The sequence below is a fragment of the Thunnus albacares genome, chromosome 12, assembly GCF_914725855.1.
Source record: "Thunnus albacares chromosome 12, fThuAlb1.1, whole genome shotgun sequence".
Classification (NCBI taxonomy): Eukaryota; Metazoa; Chordata; class Actinopteri; order Scombriformes; family Scombridae; genus Thunnus; species Thunnus albacares.
Genome location: NC_058117.1, coordinates 850,309 through 867,711, shown reverse-complemented (window position 1 = coordinate 867,711; position 17,403 = coordinate 850,309). Strand labels below are relative to the sequence as shown.

Below are 17,403 nucleotides of genomic sequence, written 5' to 3'. Positions count from 1 at the left end.
CTTGTGTTAATTCCAATCTTCAAAATTACCTTGAAAAAAACTAATTAAATTGTTATCAGCAAATGCCACCATATACTTATTCAACATGTCCCCAAGTACCTCTGTGATAATTTTCAACTTGATTTACTGGAGCATTTTTTAATAATTAGATGCCAAAGTCATACCCAAGCGGGTAGCTACCGGTCTGAAAAGTGAAGCCAATGCGGAATCTATATTCTTTCTAATGGCCAGCAGGGGGTGACTGCACTGGCTGCAAAAATAAGTCAGATTGTATGGAAGTCTATGAGTAAATTACCCTACTCCTCACTTGATTTATCACCTCAATAAACACTTTCCCAATGAGTTCATGGTCTCAATGACTAGTATCAAGTCTTCTTCAATGTACCATGATGTTCATTTTGTAAATTATGGCCTGGTTTAGAGTGAAATAGATGATAGAGCAGCTGATGCTTTAGGGCGTGGCTACATTGTGATTGACAAGTCACTACCATGGCAACAATGTTGATTACATAACATAACCACGGCATAACCCCTGATTCACAGAGTATAGACATAGCTGCTGCTATTTCACAGTGTGTTTTCAGTTCATTAAAGTTAATTATAACATTTTTGTCGAATAAAAAAGTCTTGTCCAGTATTTGGTTTTGATAAAAGACCCGCTAAGGGGTCGGATGTTCAGTTTTTCCGGTGAGTACATTTTGTTTTATGATTTTAGGCCTGTTTTTTGCTAGTGGAAATTAGCATTAGCTTTAGTATCATCACTGTTAACCATAGATTGTAAATGCACCATGCTAACCAAACTAGCAGCTAGCGCTATGGTCAGCTCCACCCTCTTGTCCAAATATGGTCACTTCTGGTTCTAAAAATCAAACATGGCAATGGTTAAATCCAAGATGTCGATGGTGAAATCACAAAACTCAAGGCTTCAGAACTGCAGTCCACAAACCAATAGGTGACGTCATGGTGACAACGTCCATATTTTTTACAGTCATACCCAGTACACATGCATTGCTATATACACAGATTTTTAAAATTCCATAAAAAATATTTTAAAAATTGTTATCAGCAAACTTCACCAGATCCTTGTTCTACCTGTCCCTAGGTACCTCTGTGACAATTTTCAACTTGATTTACTGCAGCATTTTTTAATAATTAGATGCCAAAGTCATACCCAGTACATATGCAATGCTATATTGGCAGAATTTAAAAATACCATTAAAAATTAAACCTTTTTTTCAGCCAGTTTGGTTTCATTTAACCATTTTTGATTTTCTCTTGCTTGCTGTCCTTGTGTTTTCCTCTGTTCTGTGTGTGTGTGTGTGTGTGTGTGTGTGTGTGTGTGTGTCCAGATCCTATATTCTACATCCAGTCCTCCGTGCACCAGCCCAAATCACTTGGTTTCTCTGTTATCGGCTACCCACATTTTCCACTTCATCTCCACCTCCTCTGCACTTCTCATCAGTATCATCCACCTGCCCTCCAGGCTCAACCATAACTTGTTTGGTATTTTATATACCTGTATGTCATCAGTCAGTGTTTCCAAGTTTGTCCCAGTGGTTTACGTGTGATTATCTGAGTCTGCCTGTTTCTCAAGCTTGCCTGGCCTGTATTGTTGTTGTTTTTTTACACTCTCTGATTTTGTATTTTTGGATTGCTTTGGGGTAACCTGGTTTTGATTTTGACGTTTGTCTTAGTAAAGACTTCTTTTGTTCTTGTTCTGCCTCTGCCTTGTGTGTGCTGCTCTTGTGTCTTTACTATAAACACAACATGTACAACAGGTCCCCAGATACTCCTGTCATGACTTTCATGTTGGTTTACTGCTGATTTTTTTAAAAAAATTTAGATGGTAAATTGAAATAAAATATACATTCAGCTCTATATATTACGGTATGATGAAAAAACTCCAGTGTAGCTTTGTATACCATTAACTGCTTCAATTTGCAATAATAACATGGCAGAGTAATGTAAAATACCAATTGAAGTATAAATTTTGATTTTTATCATTAATCCTCCATCATCATTATCATACTTCATAATCATCATTGTCACTTAATTATTATTATTATTAGCAATAATAATTTATTTATTGTGGCACACATATTCATTCTGCTGAAATGTAGAAATTTGCAACAATTCAACAAATGAATCCACCATTCTGCCCAGTTAGCATAAAGGTTCAATGGTGTCATCCTATTTTTTAGAAGGATTTACTGTTTTTTTTTCAATACCTACATTATAAATAATCACAAAATATTACATTTTGGCTGTGAGATCAATAAAAATAAATAAAAATTTGCAACATCACTCAAAGCAGTTTAATTCTTTGCTAAATATGAACGGGGGGGAACATTTTGGATATTCACTAAATGTTAATCACAACCACTGTAATGCCTGCTTTGGCTAAGTCAGTGGCCACTCATGTGAAAAGTGAGTCATGTTTTACTTGGCCCATGATCAACCTTTTCATACAGTTTCATGCAAAATTATTTTTAATGTGTGTAGTTTTCATAGTTCCACTCTTCTGCAGTGGTGTCCAAAGCTTTGTGTGAGACAGACATACAATTGGGGTGGTACCAAGTACTGCAGTTGCTGCACTGCACCATCACCTCTCTGTTGTGTGATGTCCTGCAGATACAGTGATCCTCCACCTGAACTGTGGCCCTTTCAGGCTTTGCCTATATGTTTTTGTGTGGAAAAATGGGGCCTTTTTGTTCTGCAAAGCTCTGTACAGTCTTTGTCTCATGTTTTTTTCTTGAAACTGACACTCCTCTAGCTTGACTCCCACACCTAAAACTGATGCAAAGGCCAATGCAAAAAGTCTGCAACTGCGGGTTGACTGCTGCATCTGCTCAGCAGCCATATTTTATATTACCACTGCTTTGTTCTGTCTGAAGTGGAATGGCTGGTTGATGGAAGTAACATAGGCTCCACTCCAAATTTACTTCCGCTGCCTCCACTTCTCCTTCAGGATATGGTGCTCCTTTCAAATGAAATATATATGACTATAGTTGTATCACTCATTTTGTGGTGGAAGTGAGATGTTTCTACAATGTTTAACCTAGGGGTTTGATAAATACATATTGTGAAAAAAAGATGTGTGTTGGTAAGCCATTGAAGCTACTTCTGCTTAAGGTATTAACTACAAGGTTACAACAAGTGTTGTAACAACTGTTGCCCTGCTACCTTTGAGTCAGGAAAATGCAAGCAGTAAGAGAATGGAGCTTGTACATGATGGTGCTAGGGGTGGTGCTAGGAGAAATGTCACAAGGTTACAAAAATTGATAGATTTTATCATATGAGGAACAAGAATGTGCTTTCCAGATTTCATAGACAGTCCGCTGATTACATTTTGAAGGCAAAAATTTTACTTAATGGTGTAAGAGTGGCACTACAGGAAACATAATAGTGTCTTAAAAATCAAGAGGAATCTTTCTTTGGGGAGTATGGATGTACTCATTAAATATCATGGCAATCAGATAATTATCTTTTGTACAAACCTGACATGTTTTCCTGATGGTGGTGCTGAATGAAAGGTAATGGACCAAAATTAACAGCCTTAATTTTATGAGAAGCATGGAAGTTCTGGCCAAATGTCATGGTAAACTGGCCAATATGTTTTAAGTGTTGTTGTGTTACAGCAAGGTGGTGGACACAGACAGTTGGCCAGATGCAGGGATGGACAATGGCATTCTTAAGACCTTGCTTGTCAGCAGAGCCAAATTTAACAAACACATGCTCTCTATACATTATGTCAAAAACCTCAAGAAAAAAAGTTGTACTGTACTCTATGAAATATTGTGCTTGCAGACTATTAAATTATGGACAATTTCTTTTGTCTCTTTAGTAATATAGGGATAAATTAACATCTTTGTCAAGCATAACATCTTTATAAAGCTACATTTAAATGAAATATACTCTTGACTGTCTTACCTTTCTTTTATTTATGTGGTCCATGTCCTCGAAGTGCCTTAAAAGGGCACTGTTGGTATATTTATAGGTCTTAATGAAGTCATCAAGTCTGGTTGGTCATCTTCCTTTAAAGCAGATTTTTTTCAAGTCCCACTGACTCTTTTCCATAATTCCTTGTGTCTTGTTCTCCTGTGTGAAATTCTGATAATAAAATAACAAGGGTTATAGTATCTTATCAAAGGACTTTAATATATTTATGAGTAAAGTGGTTTAAACTGTCCATTACGTTTAAAATATTCATCCAAATTATACTACACCTGGCCTTTTTTCTTTAATATCCTGGAGAATTTCTTAAAGAATTGCTGGTAAGGGAGTCCTTCACAATGCCTGCGCAGGTCACCTGTAATACATTACTTTTAGATCTTGTTTGAACATAGTTTAAGGATACGTCATTCTCTGCATCATATTTGTACAGTACTTAAAACACAAAAACATAAAAAACAATGGGCCCTCCATTGCAGGTGCCACACTTGCCTGGGGTACTTACGGGGTAGGCAAGTATTGGGAGAATGGTGGTTGTACATTTTTGCCAGAGGTTAATTAACTAAAGAATAGTTTATGAGATAATCAAAGCTGACTGGGTTAATCCTCAGGGCATCATGAATGTGCTTACTATATGTCACAAATATATTTTGACATGTAGATTTTGGCCTAAGGTTGGTGACAGAGGAAAGATGATGGGGTGGTTAGGGTGGAGGAATAAGTACAGAGTCACCATGGCAATCCACTAATTGTATTTCCTGATAGATATCTGTACAAAGCTGACATTTTGGTGTGATGGTGACAATACAGGAAAGGTCATGAGGTCACTACAACTGACAAGGTTCACACCCTTTGAATCATTCATTTTCTCACCAAATTTCATGTCAATCTAACTAATAGATTTCAAGATATGTTGCCTTGGAGCAAAGTATTCAGTGGGCCAACTGACCAACATGCCACTGTTAGTCAGCGGGCAAAAGTATTAAGGACATCTGACAAACAAACATATTTTGGTCACATGAAGTGCATGTTAAGGCTAAATGTATATTTTATTACCATAAATACTTTAAAGTAATTATTTCTCTGAGTGTCTCAGTCAATCATAAAAATTGAATATTGTAACTGACCCAGCATCATACTTGTCCAAAGAGCTGCCTGAGGCAAGAAGTAAGCAGCCAACGAGTAGTAGACATTAGGGTTCCCTTCTTTGTCTAGGGGTGTGGTGCTTATGACATCTATGAAGTGTTTTTGAAAAGGTGTTGACTTAAGGTGTCCTAAAAAAAGAAATATTAGGCTATATATGTGATTTTCAAACACAGTTAACAAAAGACATTATTTCAAGTCATTATTGAGTGTATTTAGTGTGTACCTCAAGTTCCTCAAGAACAATGCTGCTGTCATCAACAGTTGAGTCCCCAGTGGTTGTCAGCATAGCTTGAGTCTACAATAAAATAAGTCTACAAGTATGGAGTATTTATGTCTTTCCATCTTCCTCTTTTTTGATGTCCTCATACTGAACAATTGTCACATCCTGAGCACCTTCACCTGCTTGTACTAAGTCTTTGTCCTGTCCATACTCTCCTGATATATCATCATTATTTTGGACATTGAGAATCTCCTGTTCATCTTCTTCCTCTAGTACAGGTTCTGGTACATCATTGTTCTTCACAACAGTGTCAGACTGTGCTGTTTCTCCACTTGAAGCCAGACATTTGGAACATGAAATAAAGTTTTACTGGTTTACAAAGTACTTTTGTAAGTGAAACATATTGAAGGGACTATGTATCGTGACAGAACAATAACAATAGTCAGTTGGACATTGATGTGGCAGAATGTTATCAACAGCATAACAACCTTTTTCAGCTGATCTATTTGTGGATGTGTTCAGTACACCTAAAACTGTGCATAGCTCTGCCCAAAAGTTAGTCTTGTAATAGACATTCACATGTTTTCAGCTCAGATCATGATTCCTGAAGTTTTTGGATATGTTTTGAAACATCCTCAAAGGATATAATTTTTTTTTTTCTGGACTGTTGAGGCAAAAGCACATTTTTTAAAAATGATTAACAGGTGTGTTTCACATACATATATTACACAGCAGAAAATCATTTGCAAGCAATTAAAATGTTGAAATGTAGTAGACTATAGTTCTTACCTTTGCAGATGTTTCAAAGATAATTCTGGGTGGAAATTAGTACAAAAAATAAAACTAAAAAAAAGCAATTGAGTTCAATTTCAATGTAATTACTTTGTATTGTTTTATTTCACAACATTTAAAAATATTATCCTGTACAGTAGGCTATTTTTAGGTCGAGTTCATGATCATATAGGCCTAGACAGTATTAAGTAAATAAAAGTAGACCTATTCCCATGAAACAAACAATTCAACTATTTTTAAGAAACAAAGGTCTAAACAAGAATCAAAGGCAATCACAAAAAAATCATGTCAGTATTCTCACCCATTTTGTTCCTCTTGGCATTGTCATTCCTAGCTTATGATCTTGTCAATGACATAGAGCCTAGCTAACCTCAAGTAACATGTGGGCCTAAACAGCCATTTTTTAAAGAACATGTGAATTTGAAAAGACAGTTGAGAAAATGACAGGTGTGTGTAGCTTAAAAAAACTTTCAAGTGTGAAAGAACGAGGAGTTGTCGTTTAAAGATAACTACTTGATGGTTTGACGATTAAGCAAAGCTCTACCATACAGTATGTGCTGTAAACTACTGTCATTTGCCAGGTGCTTGCGCTAATCTGGTAATGGCATCCAAGAGCTGTTGGCCAATAGGCCTAGAGGAAGCTAGAGCACTGCCCCCCTTGTGCCACATAATAATGATAATAACTATAATAATAATAAATTATAATAATTATCAATATTTGTGTGTTTGAAATATGGAATGGACCCAGTAATGGGTGTAAATTATCCAGTTAGGATGATAATTTAGATATAGTTTATTAAACACAAACAACACATGCTTTCTCAAAGATAGTCCCCCCCCCCAGTCCCCCTAGTTTAATTTCATAATTGTCTACGTTCTCCAAAAATGACTACCATAACAAATTAATTAATTACTCTTTGAAGAATTTAGTCAAACATTGCCTATAAAAAACAGTGACATGTGGATCTCTAATCAAAGTGGCCATATACAACATAATAGACAGATATTGCTAATAAAATGATGATGACATGATCTGAAAATTTCATACAATGATGAAACACAGTCTGTTTGTAGCTAACTGGGCATTTGTTTTGACTTTGCCATCTCATTATTTTGTAAAATGCAGCAGTAAATCAACATGAAAGACCATCAACATGGTGCTGAAGCCCCACAGCTTCACATCACGTCAAGTCAAGCCTGGAGCCTCCTTGCTAGAGTCTTGAATTTGATTCCTTCCTTTTTAGCCTGCTCTTGTCTGGTAATAATTTTCAGTGTAGTTCAGTTTCTTCTACATTTGGTAGTAGCGTTTATTATTTTCTCTGTGCCTCTGATAAAGAGACTAAAAACCACATCTGCTCTCTGTCCTTTATTCTGATCCTATGTCTCAATTGTTAAAATAGTAAAGACACAAGAGCAGCACACACAAGGCAGAGGCAGAACAAGAATTAAAGAAGTCTTTACTAAGACAAATGTCAAAATCAAAACCAGGTTATCCCAAAGCAATCCAAAAATACAAAATCAGAGAGTTTAAAAAATACAATACAGGGCAGGCAAGCTTGAGAAACAGACAGACTCAGACAATCACACGTAAACCACTGGGACAAACTTGGAAACACTGACTGATGACATACAGGTATATAAAATACCGAGACAAAACAAGTTGTGGTTGAGCCTGGAGGGCAGGTGGATGATACTGATGAGAAGTGCAGAGGAGGTGGAGATGAAGTGGAGAATGTGGGTAGCCGATAACAGAGAAACCAAGTGATTTGGGCTGGTGCACGGAGGAATGGATGTAGAATATAGGATCTGGACACACACACACACACACACAGAATAGAGGAAAACACAAGGAAAGCAAGCAAGAGAAAATCAAAAATGGTTAAATGAAACCATTTAGTGCCAGGAGGAAGCACTAACACTTGTTCAATTTAATCAATGAATCAGTCTCATAATCATAAATTCTTGTCCCAAACAGTGACCTCTGTTTATTAGCTCAAAGAAACAACCAACCACTTTGAGGATAAATGAAGACATTTATTAATAGCTAAACATCTTGAGGATACATGATAAAGCATAAGATAATATACAAAAATAAATAAATTAAGTTAAATAAATAAATAAATAATAAGGCCTATAAATGATAATGAAAATAATAAAGAGAGTTGTTCAGCAAAAGTGGCTCAAAGTCTTCGACAACGAGGAATGCTTAGAAAAAGCTAATTCAACTTCTCTAAAGAAATGATCACAAAGCCATGTTATGCCTTACTGTTGAGGTGTTTCATCATGGTAGAGATCTAGGTCCAGCGTTGTTTGGTGCAGCATCATCGGTGGTGTTTGGCAGTGAAAGACCCTGGATCAGGCTGTGGACTGTGGGCATGTCCTTGTGGGTGTGGTGTTGAACACCGGTAAGGAGGAGTCAAGACGTTCCAGGCTGCTCTGAAAGAGTCTTTTGGCTAGCTTAGCTTCTAGGTTACAGTATTGCTCTTAGAAAGCGGGTAGAGGTTCAGTTTCAAGCGTTGTTTTTTTCTTGAAGAGTTGAGGACTCAGGCTTTGGCTGGCTTGTAGTAACATGAGTTGAGTGCCGAATAAAGTTTAATCTGACTATACTCAAATCTTCAGCAGCGTTTACTCCAAAAATAAAATATTGTACGTGTTTACTTCAAAATTAAAATACTGTCCGTGGAGAAACAAGATTCAATGTTACAAATAAAACAAAACAAACTAACTTGTGTCAATAAAAGATTAAGTATGTATATACTTGGTTGAAAAACAAGTAAAAGAGACGTCTTAAGAATTTTTCTAGAGTTCTGAAGGCCAGCTCAAATAGGAATCTCTTTTATAATTTTAGATAAAAACAGGTGGAGTTTGGGTGTTTTAAAGGTTTTTGTGCCGAATTGTTGATGAATATTCAATTTCTTTGTTGTCGGGGGACTTTAGGTGTGGCTGGTGTCTACAGTCTGCGTCTTCTGAAATAAAGGAATTTTTGGAGAAGTTTAATTCTTAGTTTTTACATGCAAAAATCACACTTCAGAGTCACTAGGTCTGAACATTTGCTTGTCAGCTTGTATCATATTTGTAAAACCATTCAAGAAAACAGTTAAAGCAGTTTACATACATTTCATAACAAGTCAGTTCTTCTAATAACCTTCATATTAACACTTCATGATGTCTAAGCATCCAACCTTCACGGATTCAACTTTCTTAAACTATTTAAACATTTTAAACCATCTACACTGAAATAAAAGTTTAATACTATAGTGCAAGGAAATAAAGTGAGGCAACACTTATGTGATTACATTACTTTCAGAAACATATTCAAATATAAGTTCAACATACCCTTCATAATATAAAAGCATTCAATTTGACTGTTGTTCAACAATAAAAGAAAACTTTAAACTGACATCCTTCAAACATATCTTTACATTCCTATTACTTCAGAAAATTCACTCTTTCAATACAACTACTTATCTAATTTAACCACTAAAATATGAATTTCAAAAGGGAGTTTAACTCTTGTCAGTATTGTTACATGTAGTAAAAAGGTAATAAAATTAATGTTTAATATCTCCTTAGTAGATTGTCACACAACTGTGAAAGTTATACCATTCGTCTTGTATTTACACGACAAATAACATGACATAACTTGCATAATGATTTAATTTACATGATATTCAGGCGTAGGGAGGCTTCAGAAAAGTCCTCAGGAATGTGAGCTAGCATTTATGACTTTGGTCTGGTGAGATAAGAGAGTCTGTGTCCCATTTAAGATGAGGGTTTTGTTAAGTCTTTCTCTGGTCCAAGTGGCCTTTGGGTCAGTTTATGCTTTTAGTTCAGGCCATAATTCAAATTATTGATCAGACATTGTTTCTGAGGGGGTCTTTCTGAGTCTGTTGAGCATCACTGATCAACCCTCACTTAGCGGGTTACAAAGGTCAGTTCTGCAGGCCAGGGGTCCACTCTTACCAACTTTGGAATCCAGGCAAGTCTGTCTCTTCTTCTTAGTTGTCCTCCTACATTAGCATCAAATTCCCTCTTTTGGTTGCCTCAGCCAGTGTTTCCCTGTTGAGCTGCGGTGGAGTGCAGTAACAAAAAGAGGGACTTTGGCTCTGAAAAGACTGAAAGATATCTACTTGACTTACTTGAACAGCTGAAGCTTCCTATTAGCTTCAGATAAACTTTTAATTACATTTTTGCACAAAAGAAGGACTGGATTTTGTAAATGCATCATGAAGACATCTTCTAATAGTCAGTATCAACAGGAGGAATGATTATGGCAACAAAAACCCTATTTCGATGTTCATTTTGGCATCTGACTGTTGTTTTAAGAGACCTGAACAATTTTAAACCCACCCCCAGTTACTCGCTTTTCATTATTGCTGACCAGTCTCCAGTTTACTGCCTTGTTTTCCAATATTGTGTGTGTGTGTGTTCTACTTTCAGGCAGCCATTGGTTTTTGTTTTTTTCAAAATACCATGAGAATCAACAAGCAGAGACTTGAAATGTAACGCATGACAGTTTACATCAGAGCGCCTTTGGCTGCAGCTCAATCAAATCACTTTCACATACAATTTTGCATTTGAGAATACTTAGAAATGAATGCCACTTAAAGTCGTATTATGCGTTTACTAAATCTGTCTGACAGAATCATCATGTATACAATTTTACAATTTGATGTCAAGCAGTCACTAACTATGTGTGTCTGTGTCTCTGTGTGTGTGTGTGTGCATGTACGTGCAAGGATGCCATCTCTATCGGAGCAGCTGCAGGAGGTGCGGAGTCGGGCTGAAGTGTGTCTGTACTCTGGTGGCAGGGTGGTGGAGGTGCGGACTGGGGTGATGGCCATGGCTAATCTGCCCTTACCACCCTACTCCAAATACCACCACATTGCTGCAGAGACCATGGTCATAGAAAACAGCTTCGGCAGCAACAGGAAAGAGGTTTGACAGAAGAAGTGCACATACAATATCCCCATCAGGAAATACCTATGTAACATCATATTATCCAAGGTTGGGTAAATCAGGATTGCAGATGACATACAAATTGGATGCACTGTTAAGTAACTGAAACCACAGTTGTTCTGTTTGTTGTGTAGTGATAACCCAAAAGATAGTGAATAGTATCCAGGGCCTTTATTTACCTCAGAATAAGGCCTTTATTTGAAACAGTCTTATATTAGAGACAGGCCTTTATTTTCCTTTAGTTTTTCATGTTTTACATACTTATGAATATTATATTCCATTTCTGCCCAGTGGGTTCAGCTAGATGCAAATAAATTCTACACACTGAGCTTTTGAATTTAAGATTTTGGCCACATACTCCTGACAAGTTATCAGTTAACATTTTATAAGCATTTATGAAGCATACATAGTGTACACTTTGCTTTAGGTCAACTTTTCAGGAGAATACATAGTTAAAAACGATGTTAACGCATCATAACTAAGTATTTATTAGTGCACGATTCAGTTATCAGAACAGGCCTTTTTATGAGCCCATGTTAAAGTTTTTGCTGAGGTTCCAGGTTTAATTTAACAGTTATGCAGATAACTTCATAAACCTGCTTCCGGGGAAAGACCTCAGAACAGAAAACAACAGAAAATACACACTGATTTTGTTTAGTAAATGTTCAACAGCATATTCTTAAAAAGTAATTCATAGTTACAGCCGGTAGACAGTGAAGTACTTTGCTTTTCTAAAAAAAAACAAGAGTGACTGGATGGATAGATGGATGGATGGATGGATCGATGTATATGCTCAATTAGGGTTGGAATTGTTCATATATATATATGAATATTTAAATATAAAAGGATATCCAGGTACTGTAATAGATTACTATAGTGTATAATACACAGAAATTATTATGCACATCATACACCGTACAAATCATTTGAATGCTAGAGTTGAGGTTTAAAATTGTTTATAATAAATAATTATAAAGTACTTATTCATCAGCATATCAATTTCAGTGTGTTATAAAGCATTTATTAACTGGTTGTACACATGTACAGTAGATTTATATGTTTAGAACTACTGAAGACTATGATTGTATATGATTACAAATAAGTCACAGTGTTCTAAAACATTCATTAACTGTTTGTACATCAGCTATGAATTCTTCATAGCAGGAGTTATAGCTGTTCACAAATACATTAATAAATACAGCACCGTTGAACCCTGCACCCAGCCTATATAATACAGCATTTGAAAAACTCCCAGCAGACATTAACAAAGATGAGAACCTAGTCTAAGATGTTACTGTACCACATAGACACACACATATAGGTCAGATAATAACAAGTCTGAGAAAAAGGGAAAGTTTTAATTTTACATTTGAATATGGATACTGTTTTGATTCACCTCAGGTCATCAGGCAGTTTGTGTGAGAGCAGGAACACAGTAACTAAACCAAATAAACTACTGCCAAGTCTAGATCTTATTCTAGATACAACTACAAGACTAACCCTCTGATGGCCTGATGGGATTGCAGTGAGGTCAGAATTGCTCTGGAAAGCAAAAGTGTGTTTTGTAATAATAATAATAATAATAATAATAATAATAATAATAATAATAACTTTATTTGTATAGCAAGAAAGGCAGGTCAAAGTGCTTTACAACAAAAGAAATTACATGCACCAAGTGCTTCAGACTATTTCAAATATAATTTCCAGAATAAAAGCATTTCTTTACATTGGTCTAATTTGGTAACTGATGGGGTCCCAAGTGGGTTAGAAGAGAAAGATCCACAGAACAGGTGTGGGTGTGAAATAACCAAATAAAGCCCATGCATGTTTCTGTTTCAGATTGATCTCAAACCTTGCAAATATTCAACTTGTCCAATTTCCTGTTTTCTCTGCCTTTTCTTCAGACCCTTGTATCTCTTCAGCGTTTCTCTACAGCACTGAACATCCTGGAAAAGTATGGCTGTAACCTGACAAATCCCAACAGGCCGAAGTACTGGAGGACTGTGAAACACAACAACCCTGTGTTCAGAGCCACTGTTGATGCTATTCAGGTAACATAAAAACATATCTGGTATTACAAAGTAAGGGAAGGAAATACACACAGAGGAAGTAATACAAAGACTCAGTCACATAAACACATAAACTCTCAAATCATCCATTTGTCACAGAGCAGTCATCCCTTTTCTCAAATTACATGATAAAACTTGTTCCCACCCAGTCTGACGGCTTTGATTACTGATTGATTACCAGTTGTGAACCTATCCCTATCCTGTCCCAATCTGTTCTGATCTCTTGGTCCCATCTTGGTTCTACACAATTAACTTCAACTGTTCAACTGTCTGGGAAAGTAACAATGTAGGTAAACAATGTAGTAACAACGCAGCTAATATTGAAAATATACTAAATTACTTTAAATCATCATATAAAATCAACATGTATCAACCAAATATCAACCCAGATTATTCCACACATTTTTTTCACAGCCAGTCTAAGATCATGAGAAGGCAATTGTATTAACAAACATTTTGTTCTGTCTGCTTTCAGGGAGGACGGGCAGTGCTCTGTCTCTATGGTTACTCCAATCAGCAGCCTGATGGTCTCAGCTTTCCTGATGATGTCACAGATCCTGATGTTGGTAGAGTTGCTGCTGTAACATTAGAAGTGATGAGCCTGAGGATGGAGCTAGAAATGCTTATCAAGGTATGTGTGTCTGTAATTTCTGCATGCCAATTAGCTAGTTACACTTTAAATTTCTTCATCCTCTGTTTGCAGCAATGGCTGGGGCATTCCTAATAATTTCTGCTCACTCCAGTACAAATCTTGTGTTCCTCACTTTTCTGTGGAGCCAAAGAAGGCTTTAAAAACCTCACATTTTGTACGATATTTAACAGGCAACTCAAAGTGGAAACAGAGTGTCCATTGTGTTTCATGTTCTTGTTGACAAGTGTGACTCCAGAATACTAGCAATACTAGTAGGTAATAATGAGCTATTACCATGTATTTCTTTTCAAGTCTTTCAAAATCCATAGTCCTCCTATACAATAATGTATTTAAAAGTTTATCTGAAGCTAATATGAAGTTTCAGCTGTCCAAATGAGTCAAATGTAGATATCTTTCAACTTTAGTCTTTTTAGTGCCAAAGCCCCTCTTTTTGTTACTATACTTCCACCACAGCTCAACAAGGAAAAACTGTCTGAGGAAACACAAAGAGGGAATTTGACACTAAAAATGTGTCAGATATCCACTTGATATGACTAACTCAGACTGCTGAAGCTTCATATAAGCTTGTATAAGCTTGTATATATATATAAGTATGAACAGGAGGAATGATTACAGTGAGGAAAACCTCTTTCAGTGTTCATATGGACACCTGACTGCTGTTTTAAGACACACTTGAAAAATTGTGAACTTATCCTTTAAGCACCCTAAAAGCAGTTGTGGATAACATTATCAAGAATATCTCATTTATCTATGTATATATATGTGTGTGTGTGTGTGTGTGTGTGTGTGTGTGTGTGTGTGTGTGTGTGTGTGTTTATGTAGAGGTAGAGAGGTGTGTGTGTATGTGTGTGTGTGTGTGTGTGTGTGTGTGTGTGTGTGTGTGTGTGTGTGTGTGTGTGTGTGTGTGTGCGTGCGCACATGCCCCTGCTGTGAAAATTGTGCCAAGTGTTCAGTGTCATGTCTACTGAAGTTTCAGGAGTACAAAAATTGCATAAATGCAGCTCCTGCTGTGCTACTCTGCTCACCTCAATGCCTTATAGTTTGTTTGTGGCATTGACATTACCAAACAGGTGCAAATGAAATCACCCAGTTAGTAACACTGATCAACACTGATATCAATGTTACTGTGAAACAGTGTATATTGTTATAATCATTGCAGGGCAATGTTTTGAAGTTTTAATGGTGATGGGGTAGTCATAAACTGGCACCACTCTGGTATATGTATATTGAACTTTTTGCTTGACTTTAAAAAGCTTTAATGATAACTTGTTATTTTGTTTGATTCCAGGAGGCTCATCCCCACCCAGAGTTCTATGAGAGAATCATTCCTACACTGAGACACAAGGTAGAGTCCACCATACCACCATCATACCTCTCATCTCTTAATTTAAAGAATTCACTTGTAAAGATTATATTATGAGATAAATCGATACTGAATTACATGAACAGAAAACCTCTGCTGCACTGCTCTCTGTGGACTAAAACCAGGGTTGGGTATTATTTATATAGTATTATTTAGGCTTTGCATCTTTAGTTTATTTTCATTTCCCCAGTTTATAGTGATGAGTACCATTTTGATTTCATTGAAAGTTGCTACTCTGGGGTTAAAGTTGCTGCATATGCCACAAAGGTTTTTCAGGCTTTTCAAGGTTTACGTATTTTCAAACATGTAGAGCAGGAACATTAGAGTCTGTCTCTGGCTGAGCTGGGTGACTTCCTACTGACACCCTACACACATGAACTGCAGGAAAAAGTTTTAGTATGTGGCTCTTTTAGACTTTGTTGTTGATGGTTTTGTTATTGGACAAGGCTTAAATTGTTAAACTGTCAGAGCCATATTCAAAATGTGTGTGACAGAGAGAAAAAATACTTTTTACAAATGCAATTGTTTTATCAGGCAGTTCTTTTTTAATGATTGTGTATGAGAAAGCATTTTGGGGGGCAATTCTGACAGTAGCTATTACGCCAAAAACCAGTATTGCCAAATTGGGCAGTTTTTCACCCATTTGGGCTATTTTTACTTGAAGGGTGGATAAAAATGTTTTCTGCAGATTATGATACTTTGGGATACTTTTTGTACCATTCGGGTGGTTCCCCAAGACAAAAACTTACAGATACCATAGGTGCCAATTCCGTGGGTGTTTGGCAGCTCTGGCACCCACAGAGAAATTATACTGTGAGGTGACCATATTGGCAGACTAAGGCTTAGCAGAGAGTAGCAGAGCAGAGCTTTAACTGTTAATTCTGGGCCCACTCCTATATTAAATTAGTGTCCTGACAGTCCCCCCGTTCAGGCTTTGAACATTCAGTGGTTTCATAAAGTTAAGTGGTATAAAAAGTGTGTCATCTGCATCATAACGTGAACTGCTGCCATCTGACCCACAGTAACTGGTGCACAATAATTTTCAAATAAAGACCACTGCAATGTGATTATAACATATCCCATTCATTAACAAATCTTTGTAAAACAAATCAGTTAAAAAAAAAAAAGGTTGAGTTCCCCTAATTAATAATCATGATGTCTTCACGTAATATTTTGAATAGTGTCCCATAGACATAATGTTGTCTGTGTTGACTTGTTGTGACAGGAAGGTTTGGATGGATTCAGACAGCTTCTCCAGCATGAACTAAATACTTAAGTTAAAATTCGGTTTTCAGCAGCACTTTAGTGTGGCATCATAGTGAGTGACATAGTGTCTTCTGATTCTTTTCTTTTGCTGCTTTCTCTGATGGTTTTGGTGATAAGTGACAATGACAACAGTGACATTGTCATAAACCTGTTTACTTGTGCGCTCTTGTGTATTTTGTATTGATTGTTGTTTTCATATATTGTTGTATTTTTTTGTTTTTCTTATTGTGGACTGCTGTCTGCAAGGTATAGTGCCTCACGGGGACATTAAAGCTTTACCATCCTCTACTCTATATGGGCATTACACACACAGTGTCTTTCTTCATGTGTGCTACATTATCAGTGATGCATTTTTACTTTTAATATAATGTTACCCATTGTACGATTTAGAGATCATTTTCCATACTGTAACTGCTGTTTTGAATTCACCTAATTACAGAAATGAAAAAAAGACAGATGTCTGTCAGTATTGTGCACTGGTATTCAGCCACAGAACATAACAGGGAGGATCTGGGGTATAATTCCTTCCCAGTATCACATGACAAACACAGTAATGTCCATCACTAATTGTTATATTGTTATTGAGGTAAATGTTTACTATTGTCTAGATGCCGGTCTTTGCCATCATGATCTGTCTGCAGCCTTGAACTAACAACGCTCTCATGGTGTGAACATACAATATTTAAACTAACTAAAGTCATCTTTCACCCACTCTTCTCTCCTTTTAGGATGTGGGTCTGAACACAGATGCTGTGGTCTACCACGCGTCCTCTATCTCCTCTACTTCATGTCATTCAGACAGTCAGACCAAGTCTCTAGCCTTCCCACTCCACCATCACTCTGCCAGGGAGAGTAGCCATGGCCGCTCCCTGTCCTCCAACCACCAAAGCCTCAGGTCCATTCAAGTCTTTTTCACATCCTCAAACAAACACCCAGGTGAGGAGAGAAACCACAGCTTCACTACATTTATTTGTGTTTGTGTCCA

General features: G+C 36.8%; 1 protein-coding gene across 1 annotated transcript in view; it reads left to right on the top strand.

Moving 5' to 3' along the window:
• LOC122993629 (E3 ubiquitin-protein ligase RNF31) overlaps positions 1-17,403 on the top strand; it is a 42,688-nt gene that overhangs the window by 661 nt on the left and 24,624 nt on the right. The window contains exons 2-6 of the mRNA XM_044367950.1: positions 10,849-11,047; positions 12,973-13,119; positions 13,613-13,768; positions 15,078-15,134; positions 17,147-17,354. Of these exons, the coding sequence (XP_044223885.1) occupies positions 10,850-11,047; positions 12,973-13,119; positions 13,613-13,768; positions 15,078-15,134; positions 17,147-17,354 (766 nt within the window). The 5' untranslated portion in view covers position 10,849. The remainder of the gene's footprint in view (positions 1-10,848; positions 11,048-12,972; positions 13,120-13,612; positions 13,769-15,077; positions 15,135-17,146; positions 17,355-17,403) is intronic.